The 17,500-nt window shown below is 42.2% G+C and overlaps 1 protein-coding gene and 1 long non-coding RNA gene across 4 annotated transcripts in view; one reads left to right on the top strand and one right to left on the bottom strand.

Moving 5' to 3' along the window:
- The window catches only part of LOC134181137 (uncharacterized), a 13,822-nt gene extending 7,261 nt beyond the window's left edge, over nucleotides 1–6,561 (bottom strand). Inside the window, exons 1-5 of one of the 3 annotated variants that reach the window (XR_009970088.1) lie at nucleotides 6,372–6,561; nucleotides 3,643–4,148; nucleotides 3,451–3,576; nucleotides 3,338–3,392; nucleotides 905–1,214 (exon numbers count right to left, since the gene is read on the bottom strand). This is a non-coding gene — a long non-coding RNA (uncharacterized LOC134181137). The remainder of the gene's footprint in view (nucleotides 1–904; nucleotides 1,215–3,337; nucleotides 3,393–3,450; nucleotides 3,577–3,642; nucleotides 4,149–6,371) is intronic. The other 2 variants (XR_009970087.1, XR_009970089.1) reach the window with 2 other exon arrangements.
- A 6,646-nt stretch (nucleotides 6,562–13,207) lies between these two features.
- Nucleotides 13,208–17,500, top strand: part of LOC134181600 (nephrocystin-3-like) — an 11,161-nt gene continuing 6,868 nt past the window's right edge. Inside the window, exons 1-4 of the mRNA XM_062648866.1 lie at nucleotides 13,208–13,255; nucleotides 13,311–13,442; nucleotides 15,071–15,193; nucleotides 17,448–17,500. The exon at nucleotides 17,448–17,500 is cut by the window's right edge and continues 73 nt beyond it. Of these exons, the coding sequence (XP_062504850.1) occupies nucleotides 13,246–13,255; nucleotides 13,311–13,442; nucleotides 15,071–15,193; nucleotides 17,448–17,500 (318 nt within the window). The 5' untranslated portion in view covers nucleotides 13,208–13,245. The remainder of the gene's footprint in view (nucleotides 13,256–13,310; nucleotides 13,443–15,070; nucleotides 15,194–17,447) is intronic.

Here is a 17,500-nt window from a genome sequence, read left to right as displayed (position 1 = left end):
ACACAGACGCTAATCACAATCCCAAACAGCAACAGAGACAATGTTTCAACACAACACAAAAACATAATAATGTCGAAGTCATAATTCAGACGAGTGCTGGGAGATATCAGAAAAGTACACCTACGATACTTTTTGTCAGCCAGTTAACGATATCACGATATATTGCCTAGTTCCAACACCAAACTTGCAACTCAGTTTCCTCACAATAGCACTATTAATCTTGCAAAGATGCTCATCATCTCACATACGTAACTCTTACCCACTGGCTACAGTTGAGATGGAGGTTAATGGACAAAAACGCTAACATGTTTACCATATCTCGTTTCAGCCAGTTCCGTCTAACTGACAGAGTCCCCTCATGTGCTGGAGAGCTACTCTGTAGCTGCACTAGTGGCACAAATGACTGACGTAAATGGTCTATCATGTTACTCTCATATTGCTGCTCTTCCAAGAGACTTTCCTATGGCAGGTGCAACATATCGCTGTGTCTGTCATTTTGTGCTTGCCGTCTTTGTTGCTCTCCAACTCAATGTACTGCCAGACAAGCAATGTCACGCATGCTTTTGCAATGAGATCTGAGGACATGAAGCTGGCATTGATTCGGGGAAGCCGTCTGGTGAACAGACCGTGGACAAGGCTTGTTTGCACGTGCTTCACGATGTTCACGTGTGGAACATGTGAGAAACCCCTAGATCCCCATACACACTTGGCACAATATATGGGGTGTTGCACTTGCATACCAACTGAGCTCTCGAAGTCTCGTCAAATGTTAATATATCGTGATAACCTAAACACTGACACGTGCGCCTGCACACATACACATACACATGAGTGCGTGCGTGCACACACACACACACACACACACACACACACACACACACACACACACACACACACGTCTCACCTGTTCATAATCGAAGAGACCACTTTCATCACATGTCTGCATTGTTTCGGTTTCTGCTGGTTGTGCTTCCTCGCACTCTTCAAAATGCTCAATAACTGTTTGTAGTAGCACTCGGGTGGCTCGTCTAGTCACTTTTCTAGATGTTGACTGCATTCGTTTGTCGCATTCCATGATCTATGATGAGCTTCTGGTTGTTGAAAGGATTCAACGAAAGCCTGAGGATGGTGGAGAGTAGAGTGTGTGCAAAGACTCAGTTGTTAGCTGTATTGCTCTAAATTACGACGTCTCTCCTTTGGAATGTTGTGATCATCTAGAAAGGTTACACATTGAATATCAAACACAGACACACAAATTTAAAATTGAATACATAATGTTTGAAGAACCTCTCGCAACATGAAACATCTATCACATGACAAACTAGTTTGTGTGACATATTGTGGCCACTCTTCGCCTTATACGATGGTAGCATTTCTCAGTAATGTGAAACCTACATCTAATAACACGCGTTAAGGCTGATTCACAATATGCAACGCGTGGCAGCGATCGCTAAACTGATTGCACGATGTGACCAAAGAACGCACCATGTATTGTGAATTGACCACGCGTTGAAATGTGACATTCACAATATGAGTGCGCAGCTGATAATCGCGTTGCGTCGCGTCACGTCGCGTTCCAACGCGTGGTCAATTCACAATACGTGGCACGTTCTTCGGTCACATTGTGTAATCAGTTTAGCACGCGCTGCCATAGTCGGGTTATTCTCACGTTGACAATGGACGAACTTAGTTTCGCGTAGCCATAGATGCATGGGTAAAGACGAACACCTTCAATGAGAAGTTCAATGTCTAGATCCTCCATGATCTAACAACACGTGTCCTGAACCTCACAATATTATTGGATAGTGTAAAGGCATCAAATCCGGTTGGACGCAAGAACACTTCTGGCTGGACGCTGAAATAGAACTCTGTTCTATCCTCGCGTCGCGCCATTCAATTCACAAATAGGCGGCATACTTTGACGTCAACCGACGCGACGCAACGGTCAGCTACACGTCGCATATTGTGAATCATGACTTAGCGTCAAGGCTACACACACACACACACACACACACACACACACACACACACACACACACACACACACACACACACACACACACAAATGTCAAGCCCTCCACGTCATTCCTGAATGGCGTCAACCTTACGGAGATAGCTCCTCCTGCCTCTAGATACAGAGTCTCCATGTGCTACGTGGAGTCTTAGGGCCAGCGCTACAATCCACATGGAGCTCGGCCAGAGTCATCCAGGGGCACTAACTATGGCGCAGCTTTGGGACTAGACACCAAGGCCCACACGTACCCGTCTGCTGCATGATGTTAGGGCCAAGCCAGCGGTCATGTCCACCCCAGTCAATGACCAGGTACTCATTTATACTCCAGAGTCGAGAGAAGCAATTGCTAGGGAATTTTCTTGCTTAAGGAAATTATGCCGTAGCTCGCCATCACTGTGACTTGAACCTGCAACACTGCAAGGTCCCGGATGTTTTCATTCTCCAAATGCACTCTCTGACCAACCGAGCTATTGCACCACACAAACACACACACACACACACACACACACACACACACACACACACACACACACACAGACACACACACACACACACACAGACACACACACACACACACACAGACACACACACACACACAGACACACACACACACACACACACACACACACACACACACACACACACACACACACACACACACACACACACACACACTACTGCTGCGTCACTGTAGGTTATTAACGGTCACGTCACACAATATAAGGGGCAAAAACAACCTCAGAGTTTACGAGTACAGTACTTCTTATTAAGAAAACTTCCGGCGCTGGCAACCATACCCACGCCTCTGTAGACCTCGATGTCAAAATATAAACAACATTCTTCCTTGTAAACAACCTCCATACTTCTGTAGTCATCACAGCAGCTTTCTTCTTTTCCCAGCTGTCTGATCTCAAAAACCCTGATGTATCCTGGCCTTTCAACGTAAACTCCTGACGTCGTGTCTTTCACTCTCTATGCAGACTTCTTTAATTAAACAACTGAGGGGCTTGTAAAACCACCGCAGTTGAACAGAAGAGGGTTGAAAAGAGTGACACCATTGAGTCAATGTCCTGGGCCCACATTTAAACTAATCCTCTTCTGTTATGCCTCGTATGTGCCTTGCTCCTCTGACTCAGCAGAAAATCAATTGTTTTTGGGCATTTAAGAGATGGTAAATGCCAGAGGAGACTGGGCAACAGCAAGCAACCATAGAGCACAACATACTCTAGGTGTCGCCATAGAACATCCAACACACACACACACACACACACACACACACACACACACACACACACACACACACACACACACACACACACACACCTGAGTCAACACATGATCCAAATTCATCAATATCTTCAATGTATGTACTAGGCCACTACGACACCAAAACAATTAATCTCGATCACCACCCTCCAACACACCAACAAACCAACTTCATTGTCCGTGTAAAAACTTTCTTCTGCTTCTCCCATGTGCTGCCCTCGTCAGACATCTGTGAAGAAGCCTCTGAGCAAGCCATAGTGGTAGTGGCCAAGTTATCCGTCCACAAAGCACGTAATCTACACACACACACACAATGACATGCATTAATATCGACATCAATAGCAAATGATATCTTAGCAGACTCTGGTTATTGTATCGAGTTCCTTCCAACTAATCTTTCGACACTTGGTTGTAATCTTGAGTACATCGGTGTCAGACACAAACAAAAATTAGTGCATATACAAAAATGCATGCATGACATTCTGATTCCCTAAAATGAAGTCATAACACAACGTAGAAGTAATCACATGCAGTTTGATCAAAATAAAACACATTTTTAGAAAGAATTAGAAAGAAGTTGGAATATGCTCATGATTACTACTACTACAAGTGATTTAGTCTTGTCTAGCCAGCCCCTCCCCCTTTGACTTCCCTTGGCGGGAAGAGGGTCTGGTAAAGTTACTTTGATATTATCTGTTGCTGCTCCCTGATAAACAGTGAGCTAAGTGGTCATTATAGTAATCACGTGACCTTGGCTAATGACTGATGGCAACGTTGCAGTATTTCAGAGATCTTCATTGTTTTCAGTCCAGTTCTCCGTAAGCACATTTGACCAAGCTGGTATGCATTTTGACAATAGGAAGCACCACTAGAGCAAAAAGACCTTGTTACTCTCATTCCATCCAAAGGGGAGGGGCTGACTATGGTTAGACTACAAGAGTATAGCTCGGGTACATCATTTGGAGTGGTTTCCGACCACGTCCCCTAAGTGCCATCAAATCACCAGTATGTAATTTCAAGCGAACTAAGCGGATATAGTGCTACTGTAGATTATCTTAAGACAAAAATGCTAGCGAAACACGTTAAAATTTAGGTCACAAATTGAGCAGTACCGATCAAATTGATGCAAAAGAAAACAAAAAAGTTACACGCTCTACAGTAATTATAGAAAGCTACGAGTTAAAGAAACGGGACTTTGATAAAGTCACATGACTTGCAAGAAGCTGTATACTAACAGGGTTCTATTTGCCCCAAATCTCTGTGACTGGCTGACTATCTATGTATGCCAAAAATGCAGGTTCTGGCATCTCATCGAGCATGGCACAGCCTATCCATCCTTCATAACATCTTTCTTTGAATCTTGGTAGTACGATTGACCATACCTACTACAAAAGCAGTCATTCTTGTCACTGCAAAGGTTCAACCAGCTACTCACATTGCAAACGTTGTCTTGGACTTCCTGATGGGAGGCGAGTTTCTTGACGTAGCTTTTTGCCACTTTATGTACGTTTCTAGCTTTCACTTTTCTATGAATCCATCTGCAGTGAGGATTTCACCTGCATGATATGGCAGCAGTTGTCTGTCTCCTGTGTTCTGTCCTTGTGTTAGATCTAAGTTCTGTGCTGCAAAGAAATTTCCAAAAGGCGGCGTCTCTTTCTCTGCATGGGTGTCTGTTGAGGTTTAGAACAGGGGCATAGCATGGCATGGGCTAGACTGGGCTATAGCTTCCATCAGTTGTAGGCGTGGTCATTAAAATTGTTGGCTGTAAATACCTGTATATAGTACATACACCACCTTTTTTGCATTCTAGATATGCCCCTGATTCTATAATATCAGTCAATTAAAAGCCAATAAAGGTGAGCATGTCCATAAGAGTGGGCGTGTCCTGTACTTGTGTTTAGCCCCCCATTTCAAGAGCAACGCTACCGGCCCTGCCTGTTAACAAGGTGCTCCTCAACTTTCCAGGTCCGTCCACTTTGATTACAAGTTGCCCGATTTTAGCTACTACTCGTAAATCTACATAATTGCCGAGCGTAGCAAGGCTTTTAATTAATCCGGGTCACACAACAAAAATAGGCATGGTCCTAGATGGCTCTCCATCGAGCTTTTGGTATATATATATATATATATATATATATATCATGTGTACACACAACACTCAAATTTCTCCTCCCCATGACCACGTTTCATGATAGGATCTACCTCAAAAATTGTTTCCATGTCCGACTACAGATGAGTCCAAGAACGATTCGTGCAAGTGATCAAACGGCGAAGAAAATGCTTCATGAAGTTTCGTCACCTCATCCTTTTGTATTGTAGCTACGGACTGTGTGTACTTGACAACCAAGAAACACCTTCAGGAGTTGAATGCCACCTACAGTCAACTATTCACACGTCCCATACTACAATCAATCCTTTACTGTGCTGCATCTAACACTGTTGATAGTTAATGTTTGCTGATATCAATTTCTATGTTAGTAAATACCATACCACAGTCGTTACAACAGAACTGAGAGCAAACCTAGACTGTACATTTCAATTGTCTTGATCACGATCGCAAAACGACGACTACCTATCCCAGGCCTATATACGTAATCTACTAGGCAGTTTGCATGTTTACTTCCACAACAGGTAGGGTTTCAACAAATACGTATTGTCTAGCTAGGACTCTCCGTTTCAGTAGACGCTCAGAAAACTCCGTTGGACGTGTTACTCACCAGCGTGAGGCGTCTACTACAACTTGTACTACAGTAGAGTAAAGTATAGGCTGTGCAACGAATGTACAACGGTGATGCTTGCGTTGAATATATAAAGCTGCATGATTGTTATGGTTTCGCGACTACTGTCTAACCATACGGGAAAGAGTGCGACAAAGCGGCGTTAGCTGGATGAGCATCCTGTCCAGACAAGGTACGACCTAGTGCTTGCTATTGCAACAAATCGCGTCGCGGTTGATGACCAATTCGTTCCACTTTAACTGTCCAACTATACGGGGGTCCACGTCTAGGCGACTTTACCCTACTACAATGTAGCAAGTTACTAGGGAGGGGCCCTTGGGACACGGCCAACAAAAATGCTCGCTACTACTCACCTGTCGTATTCTAGCGACACCTCCATCTGTCCTGTCGTTCTAGGCGACGAAGACAAAGAGACTGTTGACAGTAGGACGTCAGTCCGTGTTCTAGAAACGGGAGAACCGACCGTCGATGTCTGACACGCTCCATCCAACCACGTAGAAAATAAAGCGCTAGTACAATGAGATAAGTAGGAATGTTGGCTTTATGTACCGTGTGGTTGTGTCCACGAATAGCATGGGAACAAGACGGGAAGATTGCGCAAGAGTTGATTATTATTAATAAGTTTAGGCTGGCCTTCCTGCACGTGACAGGTGGGAGGAGACTGCATAGCATTCAACTCCCGTATGTGCGCATTCTTGTGGACAACGGTTTTGCTCATCGTTCTTCGTGCTAGTTTAACGGACAACCAATGCTGTAGCAATGGGGGTTCTTGGGGGTTCTTGGAAGTTCATTCCCCAAATTTATGGGCGTGGTTGCTAATGTTTTGTTTATTCTAATACAATGCTATATTATCAGACGCAGTGTGGATTGCAGCCCCGGATGCGATTCCATCACATTACGCCTGGTCTGGTACCGCCCCTTGCGGTCAGCGTTAATCATGATTAGTGTCAGTTACAAGTGTATTTTGTCGGCTTACCTAGCTACATGAAACGACTGTCGCGTGGGATCTTCGCTATAGCGTGCAGTACGTAGGCAGCAGTCCAATGCATTGCTGAGAACCTGTGTACGCGTTCAAAGGCGTATGATGCACTGCAAGTGCCATTTCTGATCTGCCATTTCACCGCTACGCTCTCTAACGTAGCTGCAATCTCTAATATCGACAAGTACAGAGGCTAGAACGACTTCAAAGTCTAATCGAAACCTCAGTTCCGAGCTAATAGCATTAGTACGACACGCGCTGAAGAATTTGCGTAAACTTACATACTTACTCCCGCCCAGTAAGGCGGTACAGGACCAGACGTAGTTGTGATGAAAGCGCATCCGGAGCTGCAATCCGCTCTGCGTCTGAGGTGAGGCTAGTGCTAGATGTACATAATTAAACAGTACTGGGTTATTCGCTGTTAATTAGTATCTAAACTTGTACAGTTCTTGGCGTTTAATAGTACAATTTCCACTTTTTCGCACTTTCTTCCCTGCATCGTCCAAACAGTTTGGTCCACAATCTATGCTCAATTACCAGTCCACATCAAGAGTTGATCTCAAATATTCTGTAATCATTCATGCGTTGAAACTTTTTCTGCTGCTTTCTTGAAATTTTTCTCTGCAAAAGCAACATTTTAAGTTTTTATACCTAGTGGTTAATTTAAATAATTAATTAAGCGAGGACGGAGGCACATACGGAGAAGCCCTGTACGAGAAAAAAGGGAACCGAGGACACGACTCTATAGGGCGCATTTCCGATTCTCCACCAGCTAGTCCGGTTGAGGTTGTCCATAGACCTCTACCGGGTGAGGTTTAGCATTATACTCTAGGTCTCCAACCAGAATCAGTGCATGCATGGAGCTCAACCAACCTCCACCAGATTATCCATGCATGCAGCCTTTAGAGATGGTTGGATAGGTTGTTTGATCTCTCCCCCCCCCCCCTTACCCCCGATTCTGTTTGAATGCATAAAGAAATAGTATACCTCACCCTGTATAGAGGTCCACAACCTCAACCGGATTAGCTGGTGTGGAGAGAATACAGAAATGCGCTTTAGGTATGCCGCGCGGGGACAAGGGTCTGGTTAGTTTTTCGTTGCCAGACCCTATTTTGCCGAGCGTACTTCCGGGCGAAATTGCCGCGTCATACTTTCAGGGAAATTTCGCCCGGAAGTATGACGCTGTGGAATGGGGTGTGGCTACGCAAGAATAGGGTCTGCGGTGAGGTTTCTTTGATCTTGCCACGTTGCCGCACACCGAATTCGGGTGAACTAAAAGATCCTATAAATGTTATAAGAGGCAAGATAATATTACTGCTTATATGCTGGGTGTCTCTACAGGATGTAATCATCGTTGCTATCTTCGACTCTAGCTATTAGGCAAGCCACGAATAACCTTTCATGACTTTACCGTTGAACAGCCATTGGGAGGTGAGTTCTTTTCGCGAAATGTTGTCGAAATGGTGTGTGCGCGCACCCTTTCCAGTCATTGATTTCCACTTTGCCATACCGGTGCATGTGATGACGAGCACGTACCTGTTCGGCTAGTACTGTACGTAGGCTAGTATAGTGAGAAGTTAGACGCTAGGCGACGAATTAGTGCTCTGCATGTTTCTTACATACAGCGACGCGCTATCATGCAGTGCGCAGTAGCTGTCAGGTTGTGTCAGACGTGTTTCCGATGAACTCTAGACAACTACGTCAATTTTCTGAGAATAGGAGATGATCGCGTCGCCATACAGCAAACCTTCTAGGCTACTCGCTGCACTAGCCTATATATACTTACTAGCCGAACACGTACATACTCGTTACCACATGCACCGGCATTGCAAAGTGAAAATCAATGTCTGCAACGGGCGCGCGCACACTCCATTTTGTCGACATTTTGCGACAAAAACTCACCTCGCGATGGCTGTGCAACGGTACGGCCGTGAAACGTTATCCGTGGCTTGCCTGGAGTTGAAGATAGCATCAATGGTTACATCCTCTACAGACACCCTGCATTCAACCACTGCCTTGAGAAGCGGTAATATTATCTTGTCTCTTTATAGCAGTTTATAGGACCTTCAGTTCACCGGAATTCGGTGATGCGGCAACATGGCAAGAGCAAAGGAACCTCACCAGACCCTTCTCCTCGCGGCATGAAGACAGTGTAAGGGTCTGGATACGCGAATCTAGACAGTAAATGAGTGAATGAGTGTCGTAAGTTTCGACAACCTATGTTAGATTTGTATGCAAATTGCAACTCAACTCAAGCACTGAACTAGTGTGCTGTTGTAACGATCTTTGGTCATGTCGGATATTCAAGATCATTTGAACGTTCTCGTCGTCTGCACTTCAGAGTCGGAGCTGCATGCTGCGATAGCAGTTCTAGAGAACGGAACGAACGGCAAGTTTGAAAACAAATACGCACATCTCACCGATCTCAGCAGGCTCAACGTCAGAGTGTGTGAAGGATGGAATTCTACAGAAACAAAGGTGGGCGTGGTCGCACAAACCGAAATGGGAGCCACCGAGAGTCAAGTGCTGCTTTCCAATCTTGCCAAGTACTTTACGGCTACCGTAGTGGTGATGACGGGGATCTGCGCTGGAGAGGAGAACAGACATGGTCACGTGGAGCACGGTTGTGTGTTCATCGCCAAACGAACGACAGCAGAGATGGGAGGGAAAGTGGAAGAAGGCGGGGATTTCCAGGCTAGAGCACAATACTGTGAGCTCGACAAAGGTATCCTTACGTCAGTCAATGAATTGGTTCACGCAGATTCTGAAGTCTGGTTGAAGTACATTCCAGAGAACGCTGTTCGTCCGAGCCCTCGTTATCTTCAACAACTTATCCTAGACTTTGCGATCAAGAGTGGGCAGAACGGCATTAGCAAGAGAGAACTCCTTGACAAGATAGTGGACAAGAAATTACCAGGAATGGCTACGATGAGGGATGATGATATTCGTCTCACTTACGATGAAATTCTGGACACGATGATAAAATCATCATCTGCTTGGATTAGTGTATCTCCAACTGCAAAATATAGGTACATTGCTACTGACGAAGGAAATGGTTATGCAGCCAATGAAGCTAGTTTTCCGCGAGTAGATAAGATTGTAGCCATTGTCGATTCCATGCTCTCCTTGCCACACAAGCAAATGAACCTGAAAGCAGAGTTGAGTGCTTACAAAACGCGCGTTGCCGACAGAAAGGTGAAGGCAGTAGACATGGAAGCTTACTCGTTTATGAAACAAGCCATTGAGAGCTTCAGACGAAAGGGGGTACCAGGCAAAGCAGTTGTCATGAAAGGCATCTCTGACTATGGCTCTAATGCAAGCAAAGGAAACTATTTTCATGTGTATGCTGCTAGCACGTCTGCTGCCTTTCTAAGGCACTTGATGACAGTTAAACAACATCTTTTTGGTAAATAATTATTTTAGTATTCTGATTGGTTATAACACGCCTTAATGTTAACTGTAATTAGTTGATGAGGAATCTCAAACAGCTAAAATTCAATTTAGGCAATCTCAACAAGGTCAGTGAACGTTGTTGTAGATAGTGTAGGTGTTGGGTAAAACTGTCGATAACGAGCTTGTGGCACTTTCTGTAGAGTTTCCAATTTGTGTAAGGATGTTTAACTTAATTAGTCAATGCTAAAGTGTGTGGAATGTACGTAGCAGGTACAGTTGTTGACAGATCGTGATATTCATATGACTTGAGTAAGCCATCGGCGAAGCATGACCTCTAGAAATGGGGGGCTAAACTTCACGATGCTACGGGAACGCCTAATTTTATGGCCATCCCCCTTTATTGGCTTCTAATTGAGTGACGCGGTGGCAGATCTAATCAGGAAAATGAATGGTGTACATACTATATACTTGCAGCTTTGTTCTCACACGTAGTTACAGTCCACAATTTTTAGGACAATACTTACAAATGATTGTACGCTATAGTTCTGTCTATCGCATGCTACGCTCTGCCCTCTCTTGTCTAGTGCAATTTTCTACCATGCAGTTATTTATATAGAGTGCACTTAGCACAGATGGTGTAGCGGTAATACAAGAAGCAATTGGAATTGGAAGTACCCTGAAAGAAAAAGTTTCTGCGGGAGAAAAATTGTTCATTTTCTAGAAACATCACTACTTGTGCGGAATTAATTTGTGCGACAATAAGGCCATGTGCAATAAGATCAATCGCAAGGGACAAATATCTGGAATTTATTTTGCGCGATGGGCTTGTGATCGCACAAAATCGCACAAATTTTTCTCCCTCACAAATTTCTTCTTTCAAGGTATATCAATGGCTGCAAAACATTTTGTTGCTATTTCAATTAATTAACTGACGGATACTTCTTAGTACTTGCGTTGTTAGATGTTTTTACGTTTAATAATATTATAATTAAAAACAATTTTTTTATAATTGTTTAAATGAATGTTTGGAGAGAATTGCAAATTAGGAAATGAGGCAACGTCTAGTCGGGATTTTGCATCACGAGAATCTTTACAACACAAAACAAAGCGACAGTGGACAGGTTCGACAATTTTATTGGATCCGTATACGCCGATGACTATAATACGTTGTTGTTTATAGCACATTTTTCGCTTGAACTGGAAAAAAGAAATTTTCCTCATATTTGTGGTCGAGACGCAATTATCACCGACTTATCGCATTATTTTTGGAAAGGAGATCATGGAAAAGAGGAGATTATCAACATTAGTGACTTTCGTTTGATGGTAACATACAATCAATATTTATAATGACAACTCCATGCATGTGCTTGACTATTGTTCTACTTGCCTGTAGTGCATTTGTGCTCAAGGGGGAGCGGGAAAGTCATGCGTAGCAGCCAACTATGCAAGGATTTACAGAAACTCGTATGAAGGAGGAGTTTTCTTTATCAGCTCAAGAACAAGTGCATCCATACGACAATATCTTTACAAATATGTAAAACAACGAACAAATAATTGCTTAAAAATTTGTTATTAAATTGTATTTGTAATAGATGGTTCTTCTAAGTTGTGAGAAAGATGATGGTGCAAGTCAATCATTGGAAGAAATGAATGCGCGTTTTTTAGATCTCATCGGTCAACGTGGAGGCAATGCTTTGTTGATCTACGACAGCAGTGATGATTTAAACGTCATCCAACATGTTGTCCCTTCTTGCAACATGAAAGTTCACGTTATCATTACGACGAGATGCAGAGATCACGAGCTTATGCGAGAAGGCAATGTGATTCAACTGCCAGAATTGGATGAAGACGCAGCCGTCGAGTGTTTCTGTCTTTGGGCTGGAAAATGCAACGATGACGGGAAGATGTCAAAAACGGAGTTGGATGAAATAAGACCAATAGTGACCGATGGACAAGTGAAGCTATTGCCACTGGCCATACGACGTGTTGCAACATTGACGAAGAAGACAGGGGTTACTTACAGGGAGATGAGAGAAAAACTGTCATTGGAGACCGCGCGTTATCCAGTCGATGACTTAAAGGACAAATTACATGGTTGGGGATTGCAGTATCTACAGCACAAGCTAACGAGTTTGGGTATTGTACGGATTGACCAAATTTTAGCTGCCGACGTCGCCTCACTGGCCAAATCGTGCGACATTTGTACGAGTGATGAAGAGAAGCTGAAGAATATGAAGGAAAGACTAAAAGTCGACCGGGAAGCACCGATGCATTGGGATCTCGATCTAGAGGAAGTGGCAAGAAGATCCGAAAATGCAGAGAATATTCTCAGTTTTACTTCTCTGATGGACACGAGCGCCATTCCTACTGATATTCTTCGTGCAGCTGTGATGGGTGGCAGCGAGTCGAGGATCGGAGGAAATGAGTTTGAGGTCTCTCTACATTTGTTGTCCGACGACTTTTCTCTGCTCACGTTGAATGACGAGGAACGCACGTGTGACATTCATGCGCTCGTTCAGCAGTCTGTTGTAAGCCACATGAAGAGAACAGACAAATTCTTGCCTTTTCTCATTTGTTTGACAAAGTGTATGCAAGACATGTTACCAAATTCTGAAGGCGATATGAAACGCAACCTCAACAACAGCAAGTTGATTGCATTGGCTCCACACGTTTACAGCGTTTGTGATCACATCTTGAAATCGGAATGTATACAGCAAGAATGTCAAGACCTTTTGAAGTTTTCTTGTTTGTTGGCAACAGATTTACACGACATTCCAACAGCCAAGCATTTAGCAGAAGAGAGATTGAAAATTCGTCGTCAACTCGGCACTCGCAGTACTAACGATGCCATTGAAATGAGCAAGAGTGAGTATAATTTAACATATAATTACAGTTTAGCTTTTGCAATTTGATATTTTAGGTCTGATTTCTGTTGGTGATGCGTACGATCTAATGAGTAGACCTGACGCGGGGAAGCCATACTTTGAAGAAGCCGTACAAGTGTTGCAATCATTTGGCGACGACATTTCTCTTTCTAAGTTATATCCAGTTGGTAAGACGAGTTTGAAATTTTGAGTTAGTAAGTTTAATTTAGGCAATAATAGGTTAGTATCGCGAAGTCAGATGATTCGTACGGGGGAAAGAAAGCGTCTAGTCACTCTTATTGCCAGGATTTCGTATGGGAGACTTTTACCGCTCCATATATAAAAATAATGGATTCACAAGTGATCTTGAGTTTTCAGACTGTAAACAAAGCATCGCTAGTTTTTTTCCTATTTCATTTGCTATCAGCGATGCATTATAACCTTTTTTGAATCAGAGTAAGGTCACTAGCGTTTATATGTTAAAATGGATTGCTTGCTTAGTGTGATCACTCTTGAGCTGTGGAGCTCTCGTAACCAGCAGGTGACGTTACACATTGCAAATCTTTATTTATTTGACAAAAGTCTAGTCAGGCAATAGTGACGAAATGTTTGTTTTCCTCCGTGTCAAACGTTTGTCGATGGTGCCATAAAACTAACTATAGGTCACGACAACGATTATTAATTAAGGGGTCGTCCACATATTTCGGCGGTTTCACTTGCGTACAAAACGTACGCTAGGGAGAAGGGGTGAAACCAGGCGTACGCTTTGGAAGAATACGGTTGTAACGCTTGCGTAGGACGTTTTCACCGTGTTAGTTCAATGGCAGATTTGCTTGGTCAAACCAACAGCGATTACATTAATACCTACTACTGCTACTGCTAGCAGTCCGCCGCATCCAGGTTAATGATCTATATCTGGGTTTCCATTTTCGCCGCGGGTCTTGATGAAGAACGTAGGGAAGTTGTCAGAGTTGTCCAACTGAGCAAGCTCTGTCCATGCGCACCCTGTCAATGCCTATCAGTATTTCGTCAACGCTTTTGTTTATCTAAATACCATTTACGGCCGGCAAGAGGCTGTCAGGAAGGCACAGGAGTTTTGGAAGAAGGATTCCATTTTGAGAGAACGTTTTCGGAAACTAGAGATGACGACGAAGACAAATATTACGTTGTATTTTAGACAGCAATTAAAGGTACATTGTTGTTTCTGTATCCTCTAGTCTGCTCGTAGGTTTCTTATGCTGGTTCGTGTTCTCACGATGTAGACGTCGTCTGCAGTTCAGACAGTTGTATGAAAATTAAATCAGCAGTTTTCGCGTATGCTCTTGTGAAGGGGGAGGGGGAAGATAAAAAGCGTACGTTTTGTACTCTCGTGAAATGCCGAAAGACCCAAGTGAAAATTGTCTACAATCTGCAGTTTCTTTTTCGATGTCAGTAACAGTCACATTATACCAGGTAGTTACAGTTAATACAAATAAATAAAATTAATTGTTGTTTTGTACACGTACATGTGATGTTTCATATTATTTACCATTTCCAACTGCAGGAAATATAATCATTGCACGATTAACGTAAGAAACGACGCAGTTAGGAAAGTGTCGATGTTACATGTTATAGTAAGGATAGTTGTATTTCTGTAAGTAACACCAATTAGATCACACTACAAATTACACTGTCAATAAAATTGATATTAAATTGCAGAAAAATTTGCAAGCAAGGTCGACAGCTCTTCTCCCAGTTGTGTAATTTATTTGCGTTATTTAACTTATTGTTGTGATACTTTTGTATTTGTACTAATGTCGCCACATTCTTGTTACAGCTCTTCATCGTTTAGCATCTTGCTACATGGAAATGAAACACTTTGAAGATGCAGAGCGGCTGATGAGAAAAGGAATTGACTTGCAAAGAGAACGGAGAGAAGACGATGCGCGTATTTCAGCTGGTATACGTTCGTCTCGTCTGCTAATTTTCGATTTCTTACTAATTTAACTAACGTAACACACACAATTTGCTACATGCTTAATTGATAGAGTAAAATTTGTTGGTCGGATAGAATTCGGCACCTCAATTTTAATGTTACATCGTTATGATAACTTCCGTAAACTAATATGCTTAGTACATCAAATGTATACAGCGCAAGTCTCTTGTACAAAATGTTATTTACATGAAAGCCAGACTAATTAAAGTTCTTGACAGTCGTATTCCCTCGATCAGTTTTAACCTTAATTTACCAAAATAATATTTGAATTGCGCACAGGTAGTGATATTTGTAAAATAGGTTTTTACAGACATACAATGAGTACTTGTTGATGACCCAAAGGTCATGTTAACAGTAAATGTGGTAAATCGACTGTTTTCCCGTTCGTTTGACGTCATCATCATTTGTTTTCGTGTCCATTTTCTAGTTGACGTCTGTAGGTATTGTAATCAGAACTACACAAACTATTACATTCATTTCTAAATTCTAATTTCTCAGTTGGTCCAGTTTTCATGTCTAAATATCCGAGCATCAAAATTTTGGTTGCTTATCTATAGTATACATGTTTTCGTCTGCAGCCAGCGGTTCTTACAGTCGTAATTGAAAACTAGTGTGTCATTCTAGCAAATATTATTTATTGCCAGTCTTTTGACTGATTTCTTTGAGTATCTATTGTGGATGTGAATCCATCAGCGAGTTTTTCATCTAATCCAACTTAACCAAACTAGACATGAGGTTTAAGATGAAGGACGTTTTCGGGCAGCTTGTTGACGGCGATGATGTAGAGCTGTTTCAAAAAGTCCAGTGTTTGATACCACATTCCGGCGCCCGATAGCACGTAAACGAAATTTTAGTATGTAGTGAGTTTGTGAGACGATATCTCACTTTCTGCTTGCATGTGCCTTTGTAAAGCAAGCTTACTGTTTATTGGGCCTTGTCTATAAATTACACTATTTTCCGTCCAGAATACTAGAATATTAAGGAATGAAAAATCTGATGAAATGTTGATATCATATAAATATATACAAAGCAATTAGATTAAAATCGATTGACCAACGGTAATTCTTGTAAAAACGAAAGTTTATATAGTCTTGTGGTGGGATCAGAATTTTGCTTATTAATTAAACCAGTAACGTCTGGTTTTGACGCATTGGGTTGCCACGCCAAATTGACAAGGTGTTTGCCTTGCTGTTTAGGAATCAGTAGGACAGACTCCAGAAGAGGTGAATTGAGCAGAGTAATAAGAAAGTTTGCCTACAGTTTAGTATCGTGCAATGTTGGAAGCCAAAAGTTAAATTGACAAATTCGAATGTTTCTCGCATATGTAATCCATACTTGAGGAAATACCGATGAAAATTGGATAAACACCTGCAGCATCCTAAGCTTGAACAGTCAACGAAGAAATCCTGATGGAAACGGAATTGCTGTAGGTTGGGAGAGGTAGAAAAACATGGACTGTTGCAAAGTGATGTACCCAACCTAATTATATTATCATCAGTCTACTGTCGTAACGGTATACAGTAGAATATGCGCGCTCTGTGCGACAGTGATCCCTGTTACAAAATATTTTGTAAGATTTATGGCTGAGAATAGAATTTGCTGTTTACACGAACATTGAAATGGGCGCAACTGTAGGTAAAGAAGTGTGTTCTATAATTCTCTATTTACAAAGTTTTACGAAAACAGTGTGCATGCATGACAAGTGGAAGAAATGGACAGCAATTTATTACATTAGTAAATGTACTTTACGACTTCAATCATTACTAAATGACGCACTTCAAATAATCCAATTTAATAATGATGCATCAATGGAGGATGAAAACAGTAGTGTAACTAGACATGCGACAGAAAAACATATACAAAGTGCTGTACGTACAATATGGACTTCTCATTTACTCGAGTAACCGAGAACTGAGAAGTAAGTATTACTAACGTTGTGTAGTGGTCGGAATTTCTAATTCGAGAACATGAATAGAAGGAATATATTGATATTTATTTATCTGTAATCTACCAAGCAAGAATTAATTGAGAGCAAAGTTTGATAACAAAATTTATTACAAAAGATGAGATGTTACAAATTAAAATATTAGACATGATGACAACAACAAGCGGAAAAAGAAGGCAAACATGATAATTATTCAATAGTCTGGGTTATAATGAAAGAATCTAGATTATATTACTTTACACAGAATTAAATGCTATAATTGTGTTTTTTTAGCTTTAAATAACCTGGCTCTCACATATGAAGAAGGGGGGAAATACAGTGAGGCG

The sequence above is a fragment of the Corticium candelabrum genome, chromosome 6, assembly GCF_963422355.1.
Source record: "Corticium candelabrum chromosome 6, ooCorCand1.1, whole genome shotgun sequence".
NCBI classification, from domain to species: domain Eukaryota; kingdom Metazoa; phylum Porifera; class Homoscleromorpha; order Homosclerophorida; family Plakinidae; genus Corticium; species Corticium candelabrum.
Note: the sequence above shows the minus strand (reverse complement) of the source record. Positions and strands in the feature narration are given on the sequence as shown.